The sequence below is a fragment of the Idiotropiscis lumnitzeri genome, chromosome 3, assembly GCF_059441095.1.
Source record: "Idiotropiscis lumnitzeri isolate Australia: NSW breed Sydney's pygmy pipehorse chromosome 3, RoL_Ilum_1.0, whole genome shotgun sequence".
Lineage (NCBI taxonomy): Eukaryota > Metazoa > Chordata > Actinopteri > Syngnathiformes > Syngnathidae > Idiotropiscis > Idiotropiscis lumnitzeri.
The window spans coordinates 33,825,916-33,852,882 of record NC_142393.1 but is presented as its reverse complement, the minus strand read 5'-3'; the positions used below and the strand labels follow the sequence as shown (position 1 = coordinate 33,852,882).

The window sequence follows — 26,967 nt, the reverse complement described above, 5'->3', positions numbered from 1 at the left end:
TTCTCTGTTACATTTTCCACACTTTCCATCTTTGGTTTCATCTCTTTTCAGCCTGCCAGCATTAACCGCGCTTTTATTATAGTTTCTCTTCCCTTTTTGTTGGTAGGACTTTACTTCATCCACGTTATCTGACGAGCCATGTTGTTGGTTCTGCCCTTTAATTAGCTCGTAATGTCTTGCCATCTCTATTGCACTACGCAGGGTCAAATCTTGCTTCATTTGCAGCTTTTGAGACAGTTGTTTATCACAAATTCCTATGACCAATCTATCTCTCATTTGTTCTTCCTTTTGGGCGCCAAAGTCATAATCTTCAGCTAGCTCATAGAGTTGTCTGATACACACTTCCACATTTTCACTAGGCTGTTGCACTCTGGAGTGGAATTTAGCTCTTTCATAAATGACGTTCCTTTTCGGGATGAAATGGGCGTCAAACTTTGCTAACACTGTTTCATATTTTTCTGCATTTGCTTCGGTGTCGAACGTGAAAGACTTGAATATGTGCTCAGCCTCTGCTCCCATTGCATAAATCAGCGCACTGACCTGCACCGACTCATCCTCCTTCATCAGTTTAGTAGCGACTCTGTACCGGAAAAATCTCTGTCTCCAGTTAGGCCACACCGCCGGCTTCGTGAAGTCCAGCGCATCGGGAGGTGAAAACTTTGCCATAGCGATGCACAAACGTCGTCTTTCACGCTTCTTTTCCTTCCCCTTCAAAAGCGTTTACTTCTGACACCATGTGGCGTTATGTTGTACGCGTAACTGAGAGTTATAACAGTAATAATGAGACTCGACACCCGTTAGCGGTGCAAACACAGTTAGCATTTATTTTACGTTTGCCAGGCACACATCGTGCATGTCCACATACGCACTCTCACGCACGCAAAGCATCATGGTCAATGTAGGATGAACTATTCACTATTCATTATTCTCAGAACATACAAATGTAACAAACAGGAGTGACAAGCATGGAGTCAAAGAAATATATCGTAACGCGTGACCGTCCACACCCGTCCACACAACATCTAGCAACCCGTCCCTATCTAGTACCTACACCGTACACTGGCGGGTAATTGTCCTTGCCATGCCACAGACGAAACAAAAACTTGGAGGTGCACAGACGTCGAAGACGAGCGCAGGCGAAAAAACATTGACAATGGACTGTAAGTTAATAATTTCAAATATTTATAACAATGCATGAATGGTAAGTAATAATAATGTGTAATCAATAATTATATTTTTTATACTCAGAAATGCTGCATTTACAGAGAGACGCCTAAATGATGAAAGCTTATGAGTCTATTATTTATTTTTTAAGTTTAATATTTTTAGAAGTAAATTGAATAAGCTAGAAATCAGATAACGAAATGTTTTATAGGAATCATACATGTGACTTTTAAGAAATGTATTCGATGGCTTATCTATTCTTATGACAGACACTCAAACCCTCCAGTCTGCTTACGCAAGTAGCTGTGAAACACGAAACACCACTGGCGCATGTCATCAATCAAGGTAAAAAAATCTAAAGTCGTAATTTGATAAACAAGCGTATGTTATCTGTATGTTATCTCGCTCTCGCTCTCTCTCTCTCTCTCTTTCTTGTGCGCACACAAACACACACACAGAAATAACACGCTCGCCATCCGTTTGGACGTGTGTGAACGCGAATGATCAGGATTTTGAATACAACTCTTGCCCAGATCAAAACGTTTTCCAACATCCCAGTAAGTCTCTAAAGTTTAACAATACATCTTCTTTTTATTGTTTATATCGTATACGCCTGTTTAAACAGTACATTGCATAAAAATGGTGGTTTGGCGACATCTGCGGGTTGTTAAGCGTATTTTTCTGATCCGAAATAACGACGCCTTCTTTGTAGTGTTCTCTAAATGGACTACCGAAGTCACCATTCTTGTAGTACTCTCCATTCCATTTCAGTAGCCATGTTCGTAGTCCTTTTCTAAGCCCAACCCCATTTCCGTATATGTCATCAGTACCCCTCCCACCGACGCCATGTTTGTAGTCCTTTCTAAGTGTCGTGCTTCCAACACCGCCGTCTGCTGGATGTTAAGCGGTATTGTATGCCGTAACACTTTATTTTATATCGAGTCTTCTTTTTGTATATATACACTTTTTTTAGTTATTTTAGTTCACTTTTTGTTTTCTTGTTTGAGGAGGTGTCACTGACAACACTTTAGGGACAACAACGCCGCCTCATCAACCCGTTATGTACCACCTATCAGACTGGTCGATGGAGAGTCATGCTTCAGAGAGAACGCCATGAACTTCTATCCAAAGTCATACAAGCTTCTAACAAGCTGAATGCTCTGGCCGACAAGCTGACCACTCCATGGTGAAGTTGTATTTGACTTTTTATTTCTTGTAACGATTTTGTTATATAATCCGTGTATGCATGCCGATGAATAGTATACTCTTTGTATCTCTATATATCTATGTATTTTTAATACATTAGTATTAGCGGTTTATTTGATTATTTTTGTTTTTATTTGTAGTGTATTTTCACAAGGTCTAACATATACAACTCATTTTATGGCCATGTCGAAATTGTTACTTTTAGGAATACCTAGTCTTGTGTTGGAGCTCCCTAGTACATAAGTTACTATCCTGAGAGGCATCGGGCCTCGACATTGTTTACGACAGGTCAGGGATTCCGACAGAGGTCCTCGACTTCCCAAATTACTTGTATGCAGTAAGGAGATCTGGCGTAGAGGAGTTGCATATGGGAGGGGGTCCGTACCTGGTACCCATAGGAGGCTGTTGAAAAGGCCAGTTTAAAGGCTAGCAGGATAAGAATGCATATGCAGAATTGGATATTCATGTCTTTTCTTTGCCTTCCCTATAAGAAGGGAAGGCTCGAGAGGGGGGGCGACCTTTACCCTTTTCTTTTTGGGGAGATTTCTTTGGACATCAGCATGTGATGAGAATAAAATCTTTTTCTAACCAAAATGGCTGTGTCAGAGAAGTTTTTTCCATCACCAATTCTGCCGTCCGCAGGGAAGCTGAGCCAGACCCACACATCAACAACAAAATATACCACACATGTTTCCCCTACGACTATAAATCACAGAAAACGCTGTCGTTGGCTATGGAGTCAAAGAATAGTTCTCAATTCAGCATACCTAGCGATTTGCATGAACTGGTCCACATCAAACGATCACGAACACATGCAAACGCAGGCTATGGTGTTAAACAGTAGCTCTCAACTCAGCATACCTAGCGATTTGCATGAACTGGTGAACGACATAAACGTTCAGATATCAGATCATAACACACCATACCAAATACACAACAACGATGATGATGATGATAGTGATCCATTCACAGCGATACGACAAATTGAAGATTTTGTAGATTTCTTTAACCCGTTCGAAGCTGCATTAAAACGTCTGGCACACCCATCTCAGCATATGTCTCAAAATAGTGACATGATGTACCATAATACACAGCACGATGATTTAACAAGCACACCGTCCACATGAAATCATCACGAACACATGCAAATGCAGCACGATGATTTAAACAGCCAGTCGTCAGAGGATTCAGATGAACAGAGCGGAAGACATCGGGTAATCATACGAGACCGTTTGATTAATACAGAACTCAGGGTCCCGCTGAACAACTTGATGTTGCAAGATCGATCGTATCACCTGTGGATATGATTCAATTGGAGGTGGTGGGGGAAAATGTAAACCAACATGAGGTGGTTCGCATGTCAGATGACCCAGATGTGTGTGCAAACGCGGTTCAAAACCTGCTTGATCAACTCATACAATCTAACGCACAAGTCCTGTTTGAAAGGCAACTCGAGTTTGTCGTCCAAATTGTAAATGATAATCGAGGAGGGCTGGGACAAAAACGCAGACTAGAGGATCTTTTGGATCGTGAGATACTTGTTAAAAAGAGAAAACATTTGTACGTACCGGTCAATCAGCGTGATACGCAACTGTGTTTTGCTACCTCGCTAGCCCTTTTAATGGATAATTCACTGACGGTACAAGCGGCCTATCGACAAGCACTGGAGTATCAAAGAGCAGCGGGTTTGGATGAAACGACGCCGGTCGGGTTTAATGATATCCATAAATTCGAGACGCTTTTGGGTCGTAAAATTGTGGTTCAATACAGAAAAGAGGGAAAGTATGGGCCATTCCTTCATTTCGAGACAGATTACCCCAAATCCTCATATGTCTTGTTGCTGCTTTTACAGAAACAACACTTTCGCGGTGTGAAAAATCCAGCGGGTTTGTTAGGATGTAATTTTTGTTGTTGTTATTGTTACAAGGGACACAGCAACAAGAATCTACACCGATGTCCCGGTCATTGTCATGTTTGCACACCTGTAGAAGCCGTCCTGCAAACCCCATCCATTGTAAGGATTGTAATAAAACATGCCGAAACGACGTCTGCTGTGCCAGGCATAAAATAGCCGGAAAAAACATTGGCAGCGTTTGCGACAGATACAAAAAATGTACCAATTGTGGTTTTAACTACTACAAAGCCAAGACTGCACAAACGGTAAAACATGACTGTTTAGTCGTCAAATGCGCCTCATGTAAAACACCATTAAAAGATGTTGATGTAACTCGGGATTGTCATCAATGTTGTATCCAGCCTCTCGCAAAACAAGAACCCCGTGATAAAATCGTCTTTTACGATTTCGTAACCTACGCGGATCATGAAAAGGTGCACAAACTCTTTATGGTCTGTACAAAATCGCTCCAAGGGGATGAGCATCAATGGGTGCCGTAAAACTCACCGATCATTTCAGAAATCCTTTTTACAAATGGACCACTTTTATAGCTCATAATGCCTGATTATTCAATTCCCAGCTCATTGTAACAGCGATGATCGACATGGGTCTCACGCCCAAGGTCATTTTGACAGGCGGTAAAATCTTATGCATGATGTTAGAATCAAACTATCTCAGATTCATCCACTCCCTGTCATTTCTACCCATGCCTCTTAGCGCGATGCCTAAAACTTTAGGTTTTGACGATCAATGTAAAGGGCATTTCCCTCACCACTTCAGCTTGCTGGAAAATCTCAGCTACGTGGGTCCCTACCTTCAACCCAATGAATTTGGGATAGAACACATGTCAAGTGCTAACGGCACAAAATTCCTTGAATGGTATGAAAGAGAATGTCGGGGGACCTTTGATATCAGGAAGGAAGCGTTGATGTACGGCAAAAACGATGTTGACATTCTAGCCGAGGGTTGTAAAAAATTTAGAGGTGAGTTTCTAAACGAGACGGGCGTCTAGCCATTCAATTTTGTCACTATAGCATCCGCCTGCATGGGAGTTTTCCGTAACAATTTCCTCCAACCGCAGACATTGGCTATAACATCGCCTGATAATTACATGCGACAATATAAAGCCTTCTCACACACCTCCATCCAGTATTTGGAGTGGATCATACACAGTTAAAAATATCCAATACAACACGCTCTGAATGGTGGTGAAAAACAGCTTGGTCGCTACACCGTGGACGGCTATGCCGAAATAGACGGTATAAAACATGTTTTTGAATATCTAGGTTGTTTGTAACCATGGTTTCCCTGACTGCTACACACCAATCGAGCGGTTCCCTTTGACAAAACAATCCTTTCAAGAATTGTTTGACATCAGCCAAAAGAAACTCGATACCTTGAAATCCCTGAACCCCTCGCTCCCCGTTAGGCTCTTTTCGGGGGTAGAACCAGCGTGTTTACATTGCGATACACGGCCGCTCCGAACGAGCGAGTGTTCTACGTCAATGTCACTTCTCTGTATCCTTTTGTCAACAGCAACTGCCCCTATCCTCTAGGTCAGTGTTTTTCAACCTTTTTTGAGCCAAGGCACATTTTTTTCATTGAAAAAATCCCGCGGCACACCACCAGCTGAAAATGTGAAAAAAAGTGTTTTTTAACATTGAAAAATGACCTATTAAAAGTCTTGAATATTAATCAAATAAACAAAGAATAAAGTATCGTAAAATCTTTCACATTTATACTCAGTGTGAAACCTGGGCCTTGTTGGAATTTATCTTTATATCAATGTTAGAATTTAACTTTAACCCAATGTAAACTCAAATTAGTAATCTGACTCCAATTTGCGACCTTACCCAACTCTCACTCATCCAACAATATGCGCGCTCGTTCTGCAATAGAAAGGTATCAGGAAGCCGGCATTTTCACACACGAAGTGGATTTATTCCCAATACAGATTTTCTACATGGCACCTAGATCTCGGATCCCTCTCAATACAAGTCTACACCTCTTTTGCCACCAGCGAATGTGTTCTACCTCCGAGTTGCCCAGTCCTGATTCATACTATACAACATGCAAAATGGCACAGACAAAGGCATCCTGGCATGATTCTATTGGCTATGTGTATTGCAGTTAACTTTAGCTCGCTCTCATTGGTCTTTCTCCTCCCGCCGAATCCCGTGGCTCCTCCTGCGTGCGATCCCCCGATGGCCGCTCCTTCCCGGAGTCATCTTGTCTCGCTCAGCACCTTCTGCTTCTAAAACATTCCATTCTTGCACAACCCCGCAACCAGTTTCGCGCCACCAGTCACACTCTCAGCATTTTACAATATCACATTTTCATACATTGGATGCACCAACATCTAATGAACTATGTTAAGCTCAAACTCTTATATTCCTTTAATAGTCAAAAGTATGAAATCCTTTAAGTGTAACTGAAGTTTAGACCATGCTAATGACCAGACACTCAGGAGAGGAATGCAGGAAGATTAGATCACAGCTGCACCACAGGAGGTGTGAACGAGACCCCTCTGAAACAATGGACTTCCATGCCAGGATCACAAAAGTGGCTCCGAGCAGTCTAACCTTTGTTCAGTTTTAAATTGACTGCCATTTACATTATCCTTTAATCCCTCTTATGACCTCAGACATCTGAGGTCATCACTTGAACACCTTATTTCATTGCTGCACACGAGCTCGACATCACTTGCCATAAAACTAAAACACATCAAACAATTAGTAAAAGAATAAGAATCAGTAGAAAATTTCCTTCCCTCCTTATGGCCTCAGGTCCCCGAGGCCATCTTTCCATACTCACATCCTGGACTCCCGGAGGGCCACGGCTACCTCCGCCTCCTGGGGGTCCTTTTGAGGGATCATCATGTACTGACCACCCGGAGGGAGTGGCCCCAACGTGCGTTCTATTGTCTTAACAGTTAATGATCTGATACATGGAATACAGCAACATCCGCATAACACCATAATAGCGGCAAACACAGCGATAGAAATCAGTACTGATGCAATCAGGCTTTTATATTTACCAAAGATGTTGAACCAGTCAGAATACCAACTGGTGTCCACACCTGAGTGCTCCTTCATTTCGTTACTTAGCGTGCGCAGACCCTCCAATGCCTTGGTAAGGCGACCGTCAGGAGATGTATTGTTGGGAATCAGAGTACAACACTGATCCCCAAAAATACCACACACCCCTCCTCTTTCGGCTAACAACATATCTAAGCTTATTCTGTTCTGGAATGCCATAAGAGACGTGGCAGCCAATTGCTCATGCACTGCCTGGAGTGCTGAGGTGGTAAAATTCGCCAATCGTTGGACATTATAGTGGACATAATTAACCCGGTCCACATTTTTGTTTACTGTAACGAACAGGAAAAGACTCTCCCATCCTGCTGCAATTTGATCCACCAATTTATACTCGTCAGGGATCCCTCTTGGAACTCCAATTGCATCTATATACGTGGGATCTCCTGCATTCAACCATTCTTGCATGTCCCTTCTCTTCCTGTTAAGGAAGGGGATTCTTCCCCATTGTCCAACACCTTCCCACTCCATTTTGGCCAGATCTAAGGCTGTCACACTAACTGGCATGATCAGCGTTACCAGGGCGCACTTACCTGAGGCATTGGTGGGAAGCCTATCGTACAGCACTTTCTCTCCACACCACAGCCAAACATCATCACGAGCGAGAGGGATTCCTACTGGCAAAGACACATTTTCATTACACCATGACTCCTGGAGATTTCCAATCCCAGGACCAGTCCCATTTAACTTTAGGCAGGTGAACTTTTGTTTTGCAACTTGGGTGTCAAAAATAGGCTCTTTCTTTTTTATTCCCACATCATTCCATGGGTGTGTCCAATTAAAATTGTACCCAAGTGTTCACCTGTGTCGGTTGTTTACATTTCAGATTTAGCAGTAGTTGTTGTGTCTGTGTCAGCGTCTTACCATCATCTCGCTCTGCTCCATACCATACCATTCCATTACATGCTCCTTTCGCTCCATCACTTCTGTCATCCCGCATCCTATGTTCAAACGCAAACATCGTCCACACAAAGCACACGCCGGCAGGTAAAATAGTCAATAAGTTAAACATTTGCATCGTCATCGTCTTTGTTCAGACTCGAAAGTGTCTGACTTTGATCCAATTCATGCCATCTACACATTCCCTCTCTTGACCTGCCCGTCCGGGCGGTCAACCTCTAAGCTCAACCATGGCGGGCACAAATACTGGGGGCGGGCGCAACTGTGAGTTATGGTACCACTTTTGTCCTGTAGTTCCCAATTGGATGGCGTGTCAGGTTCTAGCCAGAACTCTAAACTGTCCTTATCAGCGAGATCGAGTCCACCTCCGGGAAAGCACCCGGAGGTTGATGTACGGAGCGATGTCCGACTCCAGTGATGCTGAGTTCACTGAGTTCAAATATCTAACTGTGTTCCGAGATAACAAATTAAGCCTCGAGCTAACGCTCCAATTTTGACTGTTAATTGACAAATTTTAAAGCAACACAAATGAAATAGTAACCATTTATGCTTAAAATAAAAAATCCCAAAACTATAATAACGCAGATACCGAATTAAACCTCTATTTTTTATTTATTTTTTTTTTTATGGGAAGAAAAGGTGCTCTACAAGACAAAGACAGCCCCAAGACCGCTGCAGTCTTCACCTCCTATTGTCTCATGATTGGCTCAATCCACCTACAGGCTGTGCCCACACTGATTCTGTCAACTGGGGGAGGGGGTAGAGACAGTAAAAACAATCGCGGAGCTGTGGAGCCGAGCCCCAACTCAGTCGGGCCCTGGGTCCACAACACCTCAAGCAGAGACACACACAGAACTACCACTTCCGAGCGACCCTTCTCTGGAAATTTCGACATTTAGTAATGTTCCCAAAACCAAAGAATTTGTAGCCGGTGCTGAAATATGATCTCCCGATTGTGACGCGGAGTATTCAACAACGATGGGGTCTAGATCTTTAGTATGATGACGCGCATCAATATTCAATGTGATTTGTGGCTCGGCGAAAGTAAACAATTCATACCATTACCGCTGCCCAGGGACAAGGCACGCGTGCGAGGCAACGCCGGTAGACATAACAAATATATAATTCTAACGCATGATGCACTCATGACTAAATTTGGATGAGTGCATTTTTGATAAACCAAATCATGTTTGTGATCACATGTACAATGTGATATGTCAATTGGTGAATTGAAAGGGTGGCGGTTGCTAAACCAGTCAGACCAGAGCAGAAACAGGGCATACCCACCGCGGGAGGATGGGAACCAGGTTTCAGAGCTGCCCTCAAATGTTTCAGTTCAGTTTAGCCACTGGGAAGGACGAGAGCACGACATATGCTCCCTCCGACGGATGTGCAGAGTCAAGTTCAGTCCCATCCGGGAATGCCACTCGAATTCCAGTGTTCGTTCAGTCAATGGCAGTGACTCAGGCACTCTTGAGAGTCCACATGGCTCAGTGGGGGTTGCGGAAGGAGCTCATAGCTCGCCCCAATATCCAGCACCATCGAAAACTTGTCCATCCACCGTCCCCGGAATGCTAGGACCTGCTAGTCCTCGAACGCTGAAGCTCCACGGCCCCCTGTCATGGAATGGGGTACGAGCGGGTTTGTGTCAAGTGCGTTGGGAGTGGGTAACGGTGGCGCCCCCTGCGCTGGTGGAGCTCTTTGTGACAGATATGGCACCGGAGGATGGCACATTCCAGAAAGTGGCTCGGCATGGACAGCTCATCACCCAGTGACCCCACACCCCGCAGCCAGAGCACACCCCACTCACAACCCCCGTCTGTAACCACCCATATCTCTGTTACTGCAATCCCAACCTCGTTGACTGGCCTGCTATGGACAGCAGCCAGTCTGCTGTGGCGCTGCGTCACCCGAACCTTGCCCAGAAGCAGCAGAAGTGGAAGGAGCAGCTGCCTCCTTTTTTCTTATCTCTCTTGGCCTTCTAAACCTGCAAGTACAACAATTTTAGCCACGCTCCTTAATCCAATCCCATATTTTCCTTTTCTGATGTCGTGCAAAATTATGTACAAAATGTGTTCTACTTAGCCCGAGTAGCATTTCTCATTGATGGACTATTTCGCCTGATTTCTGCCACTGGGAGGGGCACGCCCTTGTGGACGGCCAACTGGAACAGCTGTGTAATGTCGATATTATTGGATGGGTCACTGCCGGAAGTCTCACTCTATTCACGTCTCGCCCTGGCCACATAGACCAGGCCTGTCTCCCCCTTCCCCACCTGAAAGACACAGCAACATCGACCCCAACGGGCCAGAAAAATCTGATGCACGGCACAGCCAATCTCACCTGAGGTGTCCCCATTTAGCTGGTGACCATCATGCTGGTCAGCAGATCTGTCCTCGGCCTCAAGTGAGGATAGTTCCTCTGAAATAAATTTTGTCCCGCTTGTAACTCTGTATAAACCTCTTAGTCTGGTGTCTCCTTTGTAGGAGATTTCAACCAACGTGACCTCTTTACAACGTGTCGAATAAACCAATGTTGACCTTTCTGCTATCTTTACAGCTGTGAGAGCTGTTACTAACGCCTCCTTCCCCCTTGGGTAATTACAAATGTCTTATCTTCAAACTTCTTACAAGCACCCAGTATCCTGGCTTCACTAATTTTGTGCCCCTGCTGGGAGACAGAAAGATCCTTGTCACTCTAAATTTGCGCCTGTCTTTTGTTTTCCTAACACTTTTCACATATGGTCAACTAAAGTTGCTTCAACATCTATTTCCCATTTGTTCTTAAATTTGAGGTATTCTATAAGTTCTTCCAAACAGTGTTTTACAATGTCTTAGTCCTAAATACAATGAAATACGTTACAATGGAAAATATCAGAATAAAATTTCATACATCCAACATGAGACACGTGCTTGTGACCACTTCAGGGTCATTTTTGTCTGAAATATCTCCTCTACAACAACTTACCCTTGCGTTAAGTGAGTAATTTTCCATAAAAACAGTGCCACTAATTCGACATTAACTTCAAGTATCACTGCTGTGGTGCTGTATTATATGGAAAAGTCTGAACAATCCAAGAAATGTTTGCCCTATCCTTGACTGAGCGTGTGTTATCTAGTCGCGCATCCAATGTGAATAATCATCAAACCTGTGGGGCACATGAACAGGCTAAAGCAACAACTATATTTTAATCTGTACCGTGGACCCTAAATGAGAATATCTCATTTCCCCCTCCTTGTTGAGGAGAACCTCTGGGATGGTAGTGGTGAGGCGCTATTTGAAGCATTCTCTGGCCTTCTGGTCACACTGGTCACATGTCACCTCAAACCTGTGGAGATAACTGGAGGTGTGGCAATTGCCAGTGAGAAGAGACAAATTATCTTCCTTCCAAAACTTGCAGTTTTGCATAAATTTTGTGTAATAACGTCAATCAATCATTCACTTGATGCTTGAATTTAATTACTCCAATCTTTCTCCAAAAACAATTTGAAAATCAATACTCGGGAGTGCAATAGGGATTCAGGTTGATCAGGCCTGTCCACCCATCGCATCCTAAGTACTGTAAGGGCTTGCCAGTGACCTCAAACAATTGTCTGTCCTGAGGCCCGTCCCTTAAACATTCACTCACACCACATATGCATCCAAACACTTTTTCTTTCACACTTTCATTCACCAAACGATACTTTCCAATTCCACACAGAGACCCCTCCCTTGGCGCGTCCGCCTTGATTCCACTGAGATTTGTGCTGGCAGTTCCTTAATTTTGCCTCAATTTAGCCAGCGTATGCCAAAATTTACAACTGTGGGTCTCTGGATTTTCCCATTCACTCCCCGTGAAGTTGTTTCTCCCCTCCTGGACGCAGCTGACGAAACTGCACCTGTGACATCAAACAGCTCATAGATGCGAATGTTAGCAGTCTGGTATTTATGGAATGATGTCATGTCCTCTAAAATTGTCATGTCAGCGTTCGCGTCGTACAGTCAAAAAAAAACATCTGTCTTCCACCTTTGTCACATTTAATACACATCAGTTAATAAATCATCTACAAAACTATTTAGTCCAACTTTATATTTGGTAAACCAATTTCCAATGGCTAGATATTCCCCTTTCCAAAGATTTTCTTTCAACATGTTCATAGAATACTTCACTTAAAACTTATCCCAAAACCATAATCCCTTTGCTTAAAAATTTAAATTTTAATAAGATTGTCGCCGCCCTGCTGTTCCTCAGGCATCCCCTGCAAGTTTCAGTGTTTAACTTGTGTTCTAATTCCCTGCTAATTTGTATTTATTGTTAGGTTGAATACATATATTTTATCCCGTACCTTACTACACTAGCACTGTAAAAAAAAACTGCTCCACACCTCAATGAGAGGCAGATGCCTGAAGATTAGATCAACGTCTGCAACATCGAGGGGGGGTGGTGCCGAGACACACCTCTGAAACAAAAGGACTGTGACCTTCTTTCGAGAGCACCAAAAGGCATATCTTCCTTTTCAATCAGTTAACGACTGCCATTGATGCCTGTTTTTCCTCTTGTGTCTGAAATGTTTACATGTTCCTGCTGGTGCTCCCCCCCCATTAATGGCGCCGTCGGATCGGGCGGCGGCTCAAACACATACTGTTGCGAGTCGGGCAACTGTGGATGAATGCCTCTCAGACATTCCGTCTTTTCTTCCGCTTTTTCAATCACTTCATCCTCTTTCTCTGACTTCCTCCCCCTACTTGGGAACGAGCATCTAACTTCAAAGAGCTGTTAACTCATTGTTAGAGCACACTCATGATTTTACGATTACACCTATAATCATTGCCTTCTGTAAAATCTTTCTCACTCTTATTTTTTTCCTTTAATTTTCCCAATTCACTGTAGCCTTACCAAAGCCACTCAAACAATCAAGGTATCAAATCACAAACTACAAAGTCAGGAACCACCTATGCTCTTGCAAAGGTTTCTCATGCTCTCAAAGCTTCCTTCAATTAAGATTTCATAACACCAATCTTTTTCTTTTTCTTCGTGTCATTTCCATCTGTGCATTTCATTCCAGTTACTAATTACAGTTACCTTAATAGAAAGACCATCAACTCAAGTATGAAACATGAAATATTTATTTCTTCAATTCCTCCTTACAGCAGACCCTAATTCTTATCCTTTTCATTTGTTCAAGTCACACCTTCTTCAATCACCAAACTCTGTCATTCTCAATACTGCCTGTTTCACCATCCTCCTTTCAATGGAACATTAATTGTTCCTTTCTCTTTTCTACACATTCTGCATCTTTTTCACATTCCTTTTCTTTTCTTATTGAACTTCCAATCGCTACACTGACACAATTTCTTCTCTTTTCTCTAGCTTTCTTTCTTTCTCTTTTCTTATTTCATCCCTACTTCATGTTTTTCTTCTCTTTTTTATGTTTCATTTTTATGAATTTATCCTTAATCTCCGTGCCACACCCAGGACCCGAGACCACTATAACACTTCCTCTCCTTCAACATCCCGAAATCCACTCGTGCGTGTCCCAACCACTTTTATGCAGAACAATTTTAGCCTTCACATTCACACCGCTTCCACTCTGATATTTTAAATCGTATCTTAACCACGAATAGTTCCAAACTATTCTAGTAGGTAAATCCCAGATTTTACACTACTATCGTCCACACTTTTACACTTATTTATTTATATATTTATTTATTTATTTAACCATATCGTATCTTAACCACGAATAGTTCCAAACTATTCTAGTAGGTAAATCCCAGATTTTACACTACTATCATCCACACTTTTACACTTATTTATTTATACATTTTAACGCCGTTCCACTCCGCCTTCCTCTTATAATTTAGCGTTGCCAATATGCAGAATTTGAAAAGGATCTGCTTACCTTATGTCACTGTGGGCCCAAGAGGAAGGCCGGTCGGATGTGCGGCTCCTTCATTCTTTATCAGGTCGTCACCTGGTGTGGACGTGGGCCCCAGGCCCGAGTCTCAGACTCTTGTGGTTTTTACTGAAGCCCCAGGCTTCCTTTGAGCCCCAGACTCTTGAAGCCCCAGGCTTCTTTTCTTTTCTTAGAGTCCCAGACTCTCTTTGAAGTCCCAGACTTCTATTTTCTTAGAGTCCCAGACTCTCTTTGAAGTCCCAGACTTCTATTACCTCTCATGCATCCCGTCGGCGTCACCATAAATTGTTGGAATTTGTCTTTATATCAATGTTAGAATTTAACTTTAACCCAATGTAAACTCAAATTAGTAATCTGACTCCAATTTGCGACCTTACCCAACTCTCACTCATCCAACAATATGCGCGCTCGTTCTGCAATAGAAAGGTATCAGGAAGCCGGCATTTTCACACACGAAGTGGATTTATTCCCAATACAGATTTTCTACATGGCACCTAGATCTCGGATCCCTCTCAATACAAGTCTACACCTCTCTTGCCACCAGCGAATGTGTTCTACCTCCGAGTTGCCCAGTCCTGATTCATACTATACAACATGCAAAATGGCACAGACAAAGGCATCCTGGCATGATTCTATTGGCTATGTGTATTGCAGTTAACTTTAGCTCGCTCTCATTGGTCTTTCTCCTCCCGCCGAATCCCGTGGCTCCTCCTGCGTGCGATCCCCCGATGGCCGCTCCTTCCCGGAGTCATCTCGTCTCGCTCAGCACCTTCTGCTTCTAAAACATTCCATTCTTGCACAACCCCCGCAACCAGTTTCGCGCCACCAGTCACACTCTCAGCATTTTACAATATCACATTTTCATACATTGGATGCACCAACATCTAATGAACTATGTTAAGCTCAAACTCTTATATTCCTTTAATAGTCAAAAGTATGAAATCCTTTAAGTGTAACTGAAGTTTAGACCATGCTAATGACCAGACACTCAGGAGAGGAATGCAGGAAGATTAGATCACAGCTGCACCACAGGAGGTGTGAACGAGACCCCTCTGAAACAATGGACTTCCATGCCAGGATCACAAAAGTGGCTCCGAGCAGTCTAACCTTTGTTCAGTTTTAAATTGACTGCCATTTACATTATCCTTTAGCCTGTTTGGATGAACACAGAGCTGATATATTGGCAGCAATCGTATTAATTCCTCTGCCACGAGTGAGACTTTTTGGATTTAGCCACAAGTTCAGCGACGTGGTAGCTAGCTTTTTCTCATGAAAGTTGCTTGTTTCGCCGTGTGTTCACGCAGGCGAACAAAATACCCCACATTTTTGTTTTGAAGTAAAGGGCGTTTCGTTTGGAGATGGCGTTTAAGCGTGCTTGGGACCAGAGCGCCGTTGGAGAGCTTTTCACCACATACCAAGCACAACGGAGTCTGTGTCGTAAATCCAAATGAAAGATAGCTTTCGCTGTATTGCCTCACGGCAGAAACTTTGCAGGTCGTCTTTGCTTTTTTTCCCCCCTCCACTCATACTAGGGCCTTCATCTAGGTCTGGGTTTTGTCCAGGGTCCAGTTCAGAGTCAGCATTTTTCATCACTTCATTACTTTCACCGTCGTTCTGTTATCCACTTTTTTTATTCTGCTATCCAATTCTCGCTGCATCCGCGCGTCACTAATTCGCTTGTCTCCAAGCACAAGGCAAGGAAAAATTCTTCGGGTTTGTTGGTCAATTTTGTCTGTTTTAAATTATCTCTCCGCCCATGTTTCCCCCAGAGAGAATTCAGACAAATTTTAGAAACTTGTCTCTTGCCAGGGTTCACTTTGATGCGTTCAGGATCCAGCCGGATACCTTGATGTGTCATGCAATCGTCGATGTATCTGTCCCTGCCCTCCTGATCAGAATCAGAATCAGAAACGCCTTTATTGTCATTGTACTCAAGTGTGCAACGAGATTAGAGAGCTCCCCTCTCCAGTGCAATACAACAATAATTCAGATAAATATATAAATTAGATAAATAAGAGAATAGTTTGTGCAATGGAAAGTAATACTGGATAGGATATGTAAAAACACATCACGTTGCTTTTCTGCAAGGTAAGGGTGGTCGTGTGTGTGTGTGAGAGTTTAGAATGGAGATGGCTCTTGGAAAGAAACTGTTTCTCAGTCTATTAGTCCTTGATTTGATGCACCTGTAGCGCCTGCCAGAGGGCATCAGGTCGAACAGGTGTGAGTTTGGGTGGGTATTGTCTTTGACGATATTGAGAGCCCTACTGAGGCACCGGGCGGTGTAGATGTCCGACAGTGAGGGGAGAGGGGAGCCAATAATCCTTTGCGCTGTTTTGACCGTCCTCTGGAGCCTCACTCTGTCCGCCTCAGTGCAGCCGCTGTACCAGGTGGAGACACAGTACGTCAGCACTGCGACACACAGCTGCCCAGTGATACACTTTGTGGCAGTGAGAGCATGTGGAGCCCACTGCAGGGCACTTCTCTTGGTTCCACGCATGTTGTGGGTGCTTGCCACATCTAAAGCAGCTGCTTGATTGTTTGTCCACCGCCACTTTTACGCAGGTTGTCGGCTGCGCTTAGCTAGGCACGTTCTTACAGATCATCGTGCGCTTTGATTTGACGGACATTGTCGACATTTGCATATTTTCTTCTCTAACAATCATCATTTGTTTCTGAGATATCTCAAACTGTTGGGGAATTTCAATTGCCTTTGCCAAAGTCAGTTCTTCACCTTTATCCAACAGTCTCTCTTGGACCCTCTTTTCTCTCACACCTGCTATTATAGCATCAATTAACATGTCATCGGAGTCAGCCTACTCGCAGTCCATTAGCATGAGCTTTAAGTCTTTAACGAAGTGATCAAAACTCTCCGTCGCATCTTGCTTCCTCTGTTTGAAACGATGCCTTGGTATTCTCTTATTTTTCCTCGGCCTAATGTAGTTGGCAAACTTGTCTAAAACTTTCCCAGGATCTTGCCGCTCACCATCGGCCCAGTCCAACGTTTTGTATATTTCCCTACCTTGTTCACCAATGCACGTCCCGAGCCATCCCGCACGTTGTTTATTTTCCAACTAGGCAAGGGGGCCATCGAAGAAGAAATCCACATGGCAACGGAAGCTTAAAACTGCTGATATAGATCTGCGGCGTCCCAGTGGATTTTGGGGTGTTCAAATGCGGCCGTTGCCATGGCGGCGTACCATGTAAAATACGTATTAATGACAAGAGCCAAGGCTGTAGCGGTTGTTGTTGTTGTTGTTGTTGGGCTGGCGCCTGGGCGGAACCTCCCAAGTTTCGCCCAGCTAGCGCAATCACCTTCTGCGGCTCGGTGGAGAGGCCGTTGTGAGGGGGAGGTGCGTCGCCGAAAATCCCCTGCCGGAGGGGAATGAGTCGGGGGCACCGCAGGAGCCATAGCCAAAAGGTGGCAGGAGATAGTGGCGGCGCCCTCTCCCTGACCGGTCCTCCGGACCGAGTCGTGGGGTAATATGGGTGCTGGCAGGATACATTCGTCGTCGACGGGGGACCGCCGACTCGTCCGGGAGACCACGTAGAGGTTGTATCCTTCCTCCCGGGCTGTAGCGGTCCCTTTGTTTATTCATGCACTTCCGTGACTAGCTGCCGCTCAGTATGGCAAGCGAGACGGACATAAAACAGTCGCGAACAGTGAACATCTCACAATACATTACAATAAAGTTGGAAATTTTCATTATCGCTGCTCACTGCCATTTTGCTGGACTCACCCCTGCTCATCAGTGTGTTAACCAAGAAAAAAAATATATATCAACAACTTCACTTAAGATATACCACACAACAGTGTGCAAAACCTTAAAAAAAGCAATAAAAAAACTATATATATATAAAATATATACAATAAAAAGTACTATAAAGTCTAGGATAACTTGTGTGATTAATTTTTGACCAGGAACATAAAGAGTGTACAAAAGGTGAATACAACTCCTGAAATTGTATGCCAATTATTATTACTCACGCTTAGTGGACAAAGTCGTGTAATTTTAGGATAATCTGAACAAATTAACTACAATTTACAGTGATACAACTTTTAAAATGGTAAAAATAAGGGTTAAATTGGAATCCTTAGTTAATTTTATATCTTTATTGTTGCTACTTTAGTTGTCAGCAATTACAGGGAAAAAATAATGCAACTTATTAAAAAACAAAAGAGGAGGGGGGATTTGTATTGATAGAGTATTCGCATTGCAGTTTATCCATCTATCCAGTAGATGGTGGTAGTGAAACACTTGTTGATTGCTTTTGCCCATATTCAAGAATCATGTCTTCAAGGTTTTTCCAATAATGGCATCCTGGGTGTGAGTGCAGTCAATACAGCTTCTTTGGCTCAATAAAGATTAGAAAACACCTGCGTGAAGTGCTCAATTTGTTGAAGAATTTGAAGTGGACTTGATCAATCCTTAGGAGGACTCTGCAGGTCAGTTTTGGTTAATTTCACTTTCCAGTCAGTAAGACTGGAACTTTCCCACGCACTCCGATGAAAAAAAAAACACATTATACAAATAAACACGTCTGCTTGTTTCACTGCTGACGTGATCAAACTGATAAAACGTTCATCTCGCCTTCCTTCATCCCTCTGCTGGCCCCGCCTCTTCTCTCCACCATCCTGTCACAAAGCCAACGAAAGCCTCCACTTTTCTTTCACAGTGTGAGCGTGTGCACATATGCAGAGAAGGAGGCCCCAGTGCACCGCTTCCTGTCCACAAACTTGCTCCTCATGGCAACCCAATGATCATTGGCATGACAACGGTATCCCTTCTCCAAGGTCACCCCCTCCCTTCTCTCACATCCCAGCTTTTCACACACAACAAATTAAACAAAGTGCTCTTGTGTGTGAGTGCGTTTTTTTATCCCACAATTGCACAAAAATGATAAGCTGATCACTCCCCTTGCTAAAGGAGGCTAAGTTGTTCACACATTACTGAATACCATCAGCTTCAGTATATATATATATATATATATATATATATATTAGTGCTGTGAAGCGATTAAAATATTTAATCATTATTAATCGAATTTTTCATAATTAACTTGAAGTTAATCGCACATTTTATTCATTGTAAAAAAAATCCCTATACTTTTTGTACCAATATTTTTTTTAATTGCAATACCTTTAATTCATGAGAATTGATTTTTTTTGTTTTATGCAAATCCTTTTTTTTTTATTGAAAAAAATAAAGCATTGGATTCGACTCACACAAACAAAGTCACACAAAACAGCATCTCAACAGCCTTTCTAAGGGATCCAATTGGAGTAATATAAGAAATATAAAATGCCAACAAAGTGCAAATGAAATGGGTCAAAATAATGGGCTGTCATACAGAGGTAGTTGTGGTTATTGAGAGAAGTCCAGTAATCACCGGTGAGCGCCACTGCTTCCGTCATCTCCGCTTCCTGCAAGTCTTGAATGCTGGTTGCAATTGTGTATCTTGAGGACAATTTGTAAGTGCAGTCGTTGGACGCAATGGGAAGTTTTTTCAGCCAGACCTTCGTCCTCCATGATGCTAACACGCAGTGGCCACCCACTTAGCTATGGCTTCGGCGAGTCTCTTTTTAGTTGATCCATCCATTGGTTTCTGTCGCAAATTATCCATGGATGCCTGGGCTTGGCAAAGGGCCCGAGAATTGGCATCAGCAGTGTGCTTGGCCATCAAATGGTATTTTAAACTGGACGTGCTGCGATGGTAGTTCAGTTCACGATGGCAATACACACAAATGACTTGCTCTTATCTATGACACCATTAGGTAACATTTTAAAAAAAAAAAATTAATTTGCGTCAGTTTTACCACTTGCCATGATACTTTTAGTTCTATAAACCGGTGTTCTGAAATTCCTTCCTACCCATCGAGAAGTCCTACCAATGCTTAGTGTGCACGATGCCGACAGTGATTTCGTGGGACGTTTGGAGCTTTTTGTCCTACCTGTCGTTTGTTTTGATTAAAAGTGGGCAGTACTTAATATTTTTATTTTCATTGAGTCTTATTTGAATTTTCCATTGCCTCAAAATACACTGACGTGTGTTGAGCACATTACTCGTGCATATGTATGCCACACTCGTCTGATATCGCCAGTAAAAGTTGTTCGTAAACATATCTATGCATATACATATATAAATTAAACTGTCAGGACGTCCTACCTGCTTGCGTCTACGTGTATTTGACCAAAATATATTTTTTAATTATACCGTAGTACTTTGCTGACAAATTAGCCTCTGGTAGGAAGTTTCGCATGGGTAGGACATTTTGACAGATCTGGTTATCAAAACAACCTCTGGTATGACGATTCGTACGGGTAGGACATTTTGGCAGAAAAACTCCGCACAGCAAGCGCAGGCGTGTCCTAAATTTCACGTGCTTGATGTTTTTTCTGGTCTCGCAGGATCTAGAAAGGTGTTGGAGTTTTTCCAATGTAAGCGCTACGTCATAGGACTACGTTGTTTAGATGAGTCTTAATTGCTCGTTAAAAATTGATGGTATTAAAAGGGGGTTGGATTAAACCCATTAATAACGCATTTTTTCTGACTAATATATATATCCATCCATCCATCTTCTGTACCGCTTCTCCTCACTAGGGTCGCGGGGGTGCTGGAGCCTATCCCAGCTATCTTCGGGCAGTAGGCGGGGGATACCCTGAACTGGTTGCCAGCCAATTGCAGGGCACAGAGAGACGAACAACCATCCGCACTCGCACTCATACCTAGGGGCAATTTAGAGTGTTCAATCGGCCTGCCATGCATGTTTTTAGAATGTGGGAGGACACCGGAGTACCCGGAGGAAACCCACGCAAGCACGGGGGAGAACATGCAAACTCCACACAGGATAGCCGGAGCCGGGATCGAACCCACGCCCGATGCTGTCTCTCACTGTGAGGCCATCGTGCTAACCATTCGGCCACTATATACAGTGAACCCCCGCTACTTCGCGGTTCACCTTTCGCGGGTTCAGTGCTTCGCGGGTCTAAAAAATATTCGGGGGCATTGTAGTTTCGCCGAGCGGCACGACGGGGCGCTGGAGCGGTTAGACGGCCGGCGTGCGCCGAAGAAGAGCGTGGGCGAAGAGGAGAGTGGACGAAAAAGAGCACGTTCCACCGGGCAAGATCGGGGGCGACGTTTCGCGCGGTTAGGACCGTACCAGAGCTCCGGAGGAGGCCGGCCGGCGTGTGTGGCAGTTACGCCGAATAGGAGCACCTTCCCCGGGCACGGGCGGTGTCAAGCGGCCCCTAAGTTTAACCAAATGGAAGCTCCGGGGGAGGAGGGCGGGCGTGTGTCACAGTTAAGCCGAATAGGAGCACCTTCCGCCCGGGGCACGAGCGGGGCGAAATGAAACCGAGTTCAACCGAACGGAGGCACGCTTCGGGGGAGCAGGTCCGGCGTGCGTGATAATTAAGCCGAAGAGGAGCACCTCTTCCGCCCGGGCACGAGCGCAGCGCGAGGCTGTCAGTTATGAATGAATAAATAAATAAATGAAGAATGCCACCTTTCATTTCACTGTCATGATCCGTGCCTGTCATGCCGCGTGTGTTTTTGTTTTTTCAGCTGTGTGGGCGTTCCTCCAGCGATCGTCTCCCGCCATGCCGTCAGCTGCTGCGAGACGCGCCCACCAGCCCCGCACGGGATTCCCATTCACTCACTGATTACACTCACTATATAATCCACCTACACTGATTACCTGGCGTCGGATTGTTATCCTACTTCCTCATGCTCACGTACTTCGATCGTTATCTAGTTCAAGTGTTTCTTGTTGTCGCATTTTTCTTTCATTTCGTTATCAGCTCGGCTCGTTTTCTGTTCTCTTTTTCTGTCGATGATTGGTCTCCTCTTATCCTTCCGTGGTAAGCAATCTTCGTTAGTCATTCCTTGCCTTTTGCAAGCGCTTTTCGTTCTATAGTTATTCTCTTTTCCTGGTGCGAGTGTTCCACCAGCGCTTTACGTTCTTTCCGCCGATAGATTGGTATTATATATATTATAGCCGATAGACCCTCATAGTCCTAGATTGTAATTGGATACTGACTATATTGTGATTATAATAAATATCTTTGTATCCCCACCTTTTTTCCCGTGTCTGCGTTTGGAGAGTCCTGCTCCATCCTCCAGCTCTGCTGGAGGATCATAACATTCACAGGGCACACCGGACGGCGTACCAGCAGGTAAAAGTCGAAGTAATTAAATAAATACAAAAAGGAGTAATTGAATAAATACAAAAATAATGGCTGGGGAATAAAAAAATAATAAGTTTTAATAATAATTTGGTTTTTTTTGTTATAACATGAATTTCACTCTCTCTCTCTATCTCTCTACCCGTATATATATATATATAAATATATATATATATTTTTTTCTTAAGCATTTTTGAAGGTGCGCCGCTACTTCGTGGATTTTCAGTTTTCGCGGGTGGTTTCGGTCCCCATTAACCGCGATAACCGGGGGTTCACTGTATATATATATATATATATATATATATATATATATATATATATATATTTATATAGACTTTTGTAATCTATTTTGTCTGCGATGTCCTCAGTGGAATTAATCATCGCAAAAGCGGTTGAACTATTATTTCTGAAACCATATTCACATTAAGTTGTGCAACAAATAATTAAGTTTTTGACAACTAAGGAAGTATCAATATCGATCATTGGTGAACTGGTGACTATTGACACTTTTGTAAATTGGAATGACCTTGGTAATTTTCAGATGATTAAGAAATTCTACAGTTAAAAAAAATATAAAATACAATTATGAGTTTTGGCCATCTCTATATTCTGAATTACTTTTTTAATTATTGTCATTTCAAGTTCATTCCAATCCGTGGAGTATTTCATTTTTTTAACCCTTGCACTGGTTTTATAAATTCATTTTCATTTGTTGCACTAAGAAACAAAGAATGCAAATGTTGGATACATTTAGTAAAGGTTCTCTGTTTTGTAAAGCAGCCATATTAGATGAGCTGTGGGCCAATTTTGACAAAAAAAAAATAAAAATCATTGACAGCGTTGGCCAATATCATGTCTCTTGTTTGTTTTGTTTTCAGTTCCAGCTGGAACAGAAGGTCCTCCCCGCAGCGGCACACCTGTCATGCATCATGCTCATCAGGAATGGAGGTCTGTCCCTCCAGCACACCTGTCATGACTTTCAATTATCTTCGTATATAATGACTGTCAAGACAACAACCAGTGTTTTCCGTATCTTGTTCATGTCTCACCAAGTTCACCTTTTTTTGTATTTTCATAGTAAGTGTCATGACCCGTTCGGTCATGTCATGTCTTTGTTTTGTTGTCCCAGCTGAGTGGGAGCGTTTCCTCCAGCGCTCGTTCCCTTCCCTTGTCATGGCTGCATGAGAGACACGCCCACCAGCCACACACCGGTTCCTCATCAGTCACGCAGCTGTGTCACATTGACTGTCAATCACCCGGACTATTTAAGCGCTCAGGACCGACAGCTTGTTGTTGGGACATTGCTTCCTTCGCGTGAATGTCACGGTCGCTCCCTGATCTCGATCTCGATCTCGATCTCGTTCTCGTTCTCGTTCTCGTTCTCGTTCTCGCCCTTGCTCCTAGAGATCTGTCACTGTCCATGTTACCTCGTCATTTTGTTCGGTTTAGTCACGTTTAGTTCCTTTTCGTTACTTTGCACCTTGTCACGTTTGTTTGTTTCTCTCAGCACCTTGTTGCCCTGTTAAGTTCACTATTAAATTCCCTTTAAGTTACCCTTTGCCTGGCTTCCCTGCATTTTGGGTCCTCCTCCACCTCGCCCTCCAGCGAAACCTAACAGTAAGTACTTGGTTGTTAGGCTTAGTCTCGGATATTTTTTTGTTTCTTTGTTTTATTAGCCTTCTCTTTACGGCACAGTGTATGGTACTGTTTTTCTAGCCTTTTGCAAGCGTTTTTGTTTTGTCTCATTTTCAAGGCTTTTGAACTAGCATCATTTGTTGTATGTTGTCGGTTCCTAAACCATTTTTGGTCAATTCCCTATGAGTCACCCATCTCCACACCCTTCCAGAATGTAACAGAATAATCGGGCCATGGATTCCAGGGATTTAGAAAGGTCTGTGAAAGCACTGGCCAGCCAAGGGCAATTGGTGGGATGACAGAAGAGAGCTGTCGCCTTGCCGGTTCGAGGAATTGGGTACTCGTATGGAGCAGTTTAGACCCTGAGTCAAGCCACCCTTGCTGTTTCCAGATTTTCATCTCAATTCAAGCCATGTATTTAACAAGGATAGGAGACAATCTCCACCCTCTGTCATATGATTGATTTACTTTCCAATGCACCCTTTCCTACATCACACTTATACCCAGTTTCACAGAACGAACATCAAGCCATGAAGGAATATTTTGAAAACTCATGTCCAGCTGGACTTATTAAGCTATCGAAAACTCCATTACAAGCAGTTTTTTTCTTTATTGATAAAAAAAGACAAATCCCTACTGTCAGGTTCACTCAACAGATAAGGACGACAAGAGACTTTTTTTTTCTCACAAAGAGAGCGGAACAGAAATATGCCCAGTTACAAACTTCCTCCGCTTTGACGCACATCCTGTTGAAATCCTCTTTTTATTTCCTTAGGGATGGTGTGGGAGACACACAGCAGAGATGTGATAACTTTCACGCAATACAAGTCATTGCACAGACTGTAATGCAGACTTTTTTCTTCGGCGCCGTAAGTTTCAACAACAAACCAAAATCAACCACAAGATATTATGGATACTCTTTTGTGGCCAGGGCACCGCTCCTGACCTTGCGGGTTTGCTCTCTTTCTGACGACTTCACACACACTACACAGTCCTTCTGGGTCAGATTAGCAGCTTGTTCTACTATAAGTAACCAATTATTATTCCTTCCTGAAACTCCTGTCGTAACTTGAAAGCAGTCACATTTTACAGCTCTTCGGATTTCCGCCTATAATAGAAGTCCTGAGTGGCATTTCAGATTTTGCTCGATGCTCCGTCCACTAGCACTAACCCATAAACTTATAGCAAGGTACACTGGTTTGCTTGATTGACACTTCAGAATTAGACCCCAAGTAGTTTTGTTTATGTAAAACTTCCTTGTGCAGATTTGACAACAACACTCTTATCACAAAACTTAAAATTTCGGAAATAACTCATTACAACTAAAGTTCAGTTTTGGAACTCAGTCTGGCTATTTTTTTGGCCTTGTCATGCTGACTGTTGTTTCCTGTTTGGGCAGTTTCATGCTGTATGACCATTACCACAGCACCAACATGCTGTTGGACTAGGTCTGCATACTCCTCTTCCTGCTCTACCTCTGCCTCTAAGGACTCTTCTTCTAAAACCTCCTCTGCCTCTACCTCCTTAACAGTAAATTTCTATTTTTTTCTCCTTGATAAAAGGATTCTGCAGTTTCCTGCTTTTTCTTTTCCTTCAGTATTTTTCTATGCTTGGAGGGAATCAGAATCAGAAATCCCTTTATTGTCATTGTACTCAAGTGTGCAACGAGATTAGAGAGCTCCCCTCTCCAGTGGAATACAACAATAATTCAGATAAATATATGAATTAGATAAATAAGAGAATAGTTAGTGCAATGGAAAATAATACTGAATAGGATATATAAAAACACATCACGTTGCTGTTCTGCAAGGTAAGGGGGGTCGTGTGTGTGTGTGTGAGAGTTTAGAATGGAGATGGCTCTTGGAAAGAAACTGTTTCTCAGTCTATTGGCCCTTGATTTGATTAACATCGTCCCCCAAAATACCGGTGGCCAGGCCAATGTAATGTTTGTTAACCCAACTGCAAATTGTGTACTTTGAACCTACATAAAGAGCATTCTTCAAGTGTTCAATCTGTTGTTCGATCGATTAATCTTTACACAACAGACGCTGCCCAAAGCACACCAGTCACAACGTCTCTCGATGCCACAATTTATGAGTTGTTTTTTAGAAGCATGGGCTCATGAATCTGCTACCACTGAGCTTTCACAAAAGCCAGTACCATACTTGAGGGGCCGTGCGTCAGCGAGACTGACTAACAATGATGAGAGGGAACCTGCGGTGTTTGGAGAACTTGCCTAGCTGTTCATTTTGGATACAGAAGTTGGGGACTTTGATGGATTTGTGGACGAGGACTGATCAAAATGAGTACATTGTTACGTCAATACATCCATAAAGTACAACAAAATTCAGTTTTGCTTCCACAACATATTTTAAAAACATATGCTAGCATGCATGTTAGCTTATGTATACATGCATCCTAAGCTCAGGTATTGTAGCATCGCTGGGAGGCTGAAGCAACGCCTTTCAGCATTTTGGGATATGAATGGCATGAGAGATACATGTTTTGTTTTAATTATATTTTTTTGTTCCTTGTTTTGGTTGTTGGTTGTTTGCTAGTATACAGTTGATTTTGGGTGATAGTTTTGGTTTTGATGTTACACCGTGACTGTACATAGAGTGTTCACGAGTGACTTGCCTACATCGGCATTGTGTAATCGAGCGATTGTGAGTTTTTACATCTGCTTATGTTAATAAAGTTGTACACATGTACGTTGAAGTTGTGTCTTTTTCTTCTTCAGCGCCAAAAGGTTCAACAATCAACCACAATATATTCCGGCCACTCTGTGGCAAGGACACTGCTCCGGTCCTTTTGGCTTTGCTCTTTTTCAGACAACTTAAATTTACACAATTCAAACAATTTTATATAGGAATAGGAAAATCGGGGATAATTTATGTACATTCATTCTAACAACCGTGAACTTAATGAAATTGCAATTAAGGATAAATACTTGTTTTAGTCCGCTTTTGCCCCTCTTCAATCTGCAACGATTGTCA

General features: G+C 43.1%; 1 protein-coding gene across 2 annotated transcripts; it reads left to right on the top strand.

The window, feature by feature from the left end:
• Nucleotides 1–21,877: 21,877 nt before the first annotated feature.
• Nucleotides 21,878–26,627, top strand: LOC148340968 (uncharacterized). Of its 2 annotated transcripts, XR_015842425.1 has the most exons (5): nucleotides 21,878–22,012; nucleotides 22,255–22,327; nucleotides 23,215–23,284; nucleotides 23,466–23,953; nucleotides 24,747–26,627. XR_015842425.1 is itself a non-coding variant. In XM_088289223.1 (4 exons), exons 1-4 carry the CDS (start codon nucleotides 21,985–21,987, stop codon nucleotides 23,652–23,654), a joined length of 360 nt encoding a protein of 119 aa, XP_088145349.1. In that variant the 5' UTR covers nucleotides 21,878–21,984; the 3' UTR covers nucleotides 23,655–26,627. The 2 variants fall into 2 exon arrangements, 1 of the variants encoding a protein (XP_088145349.1); XM_088289223.1 differs by having other exon boundaries at nucleotides 23,466–26,627.
• Nucleotides 26,628–26,967: the final 340 nt, after the last annotated feature.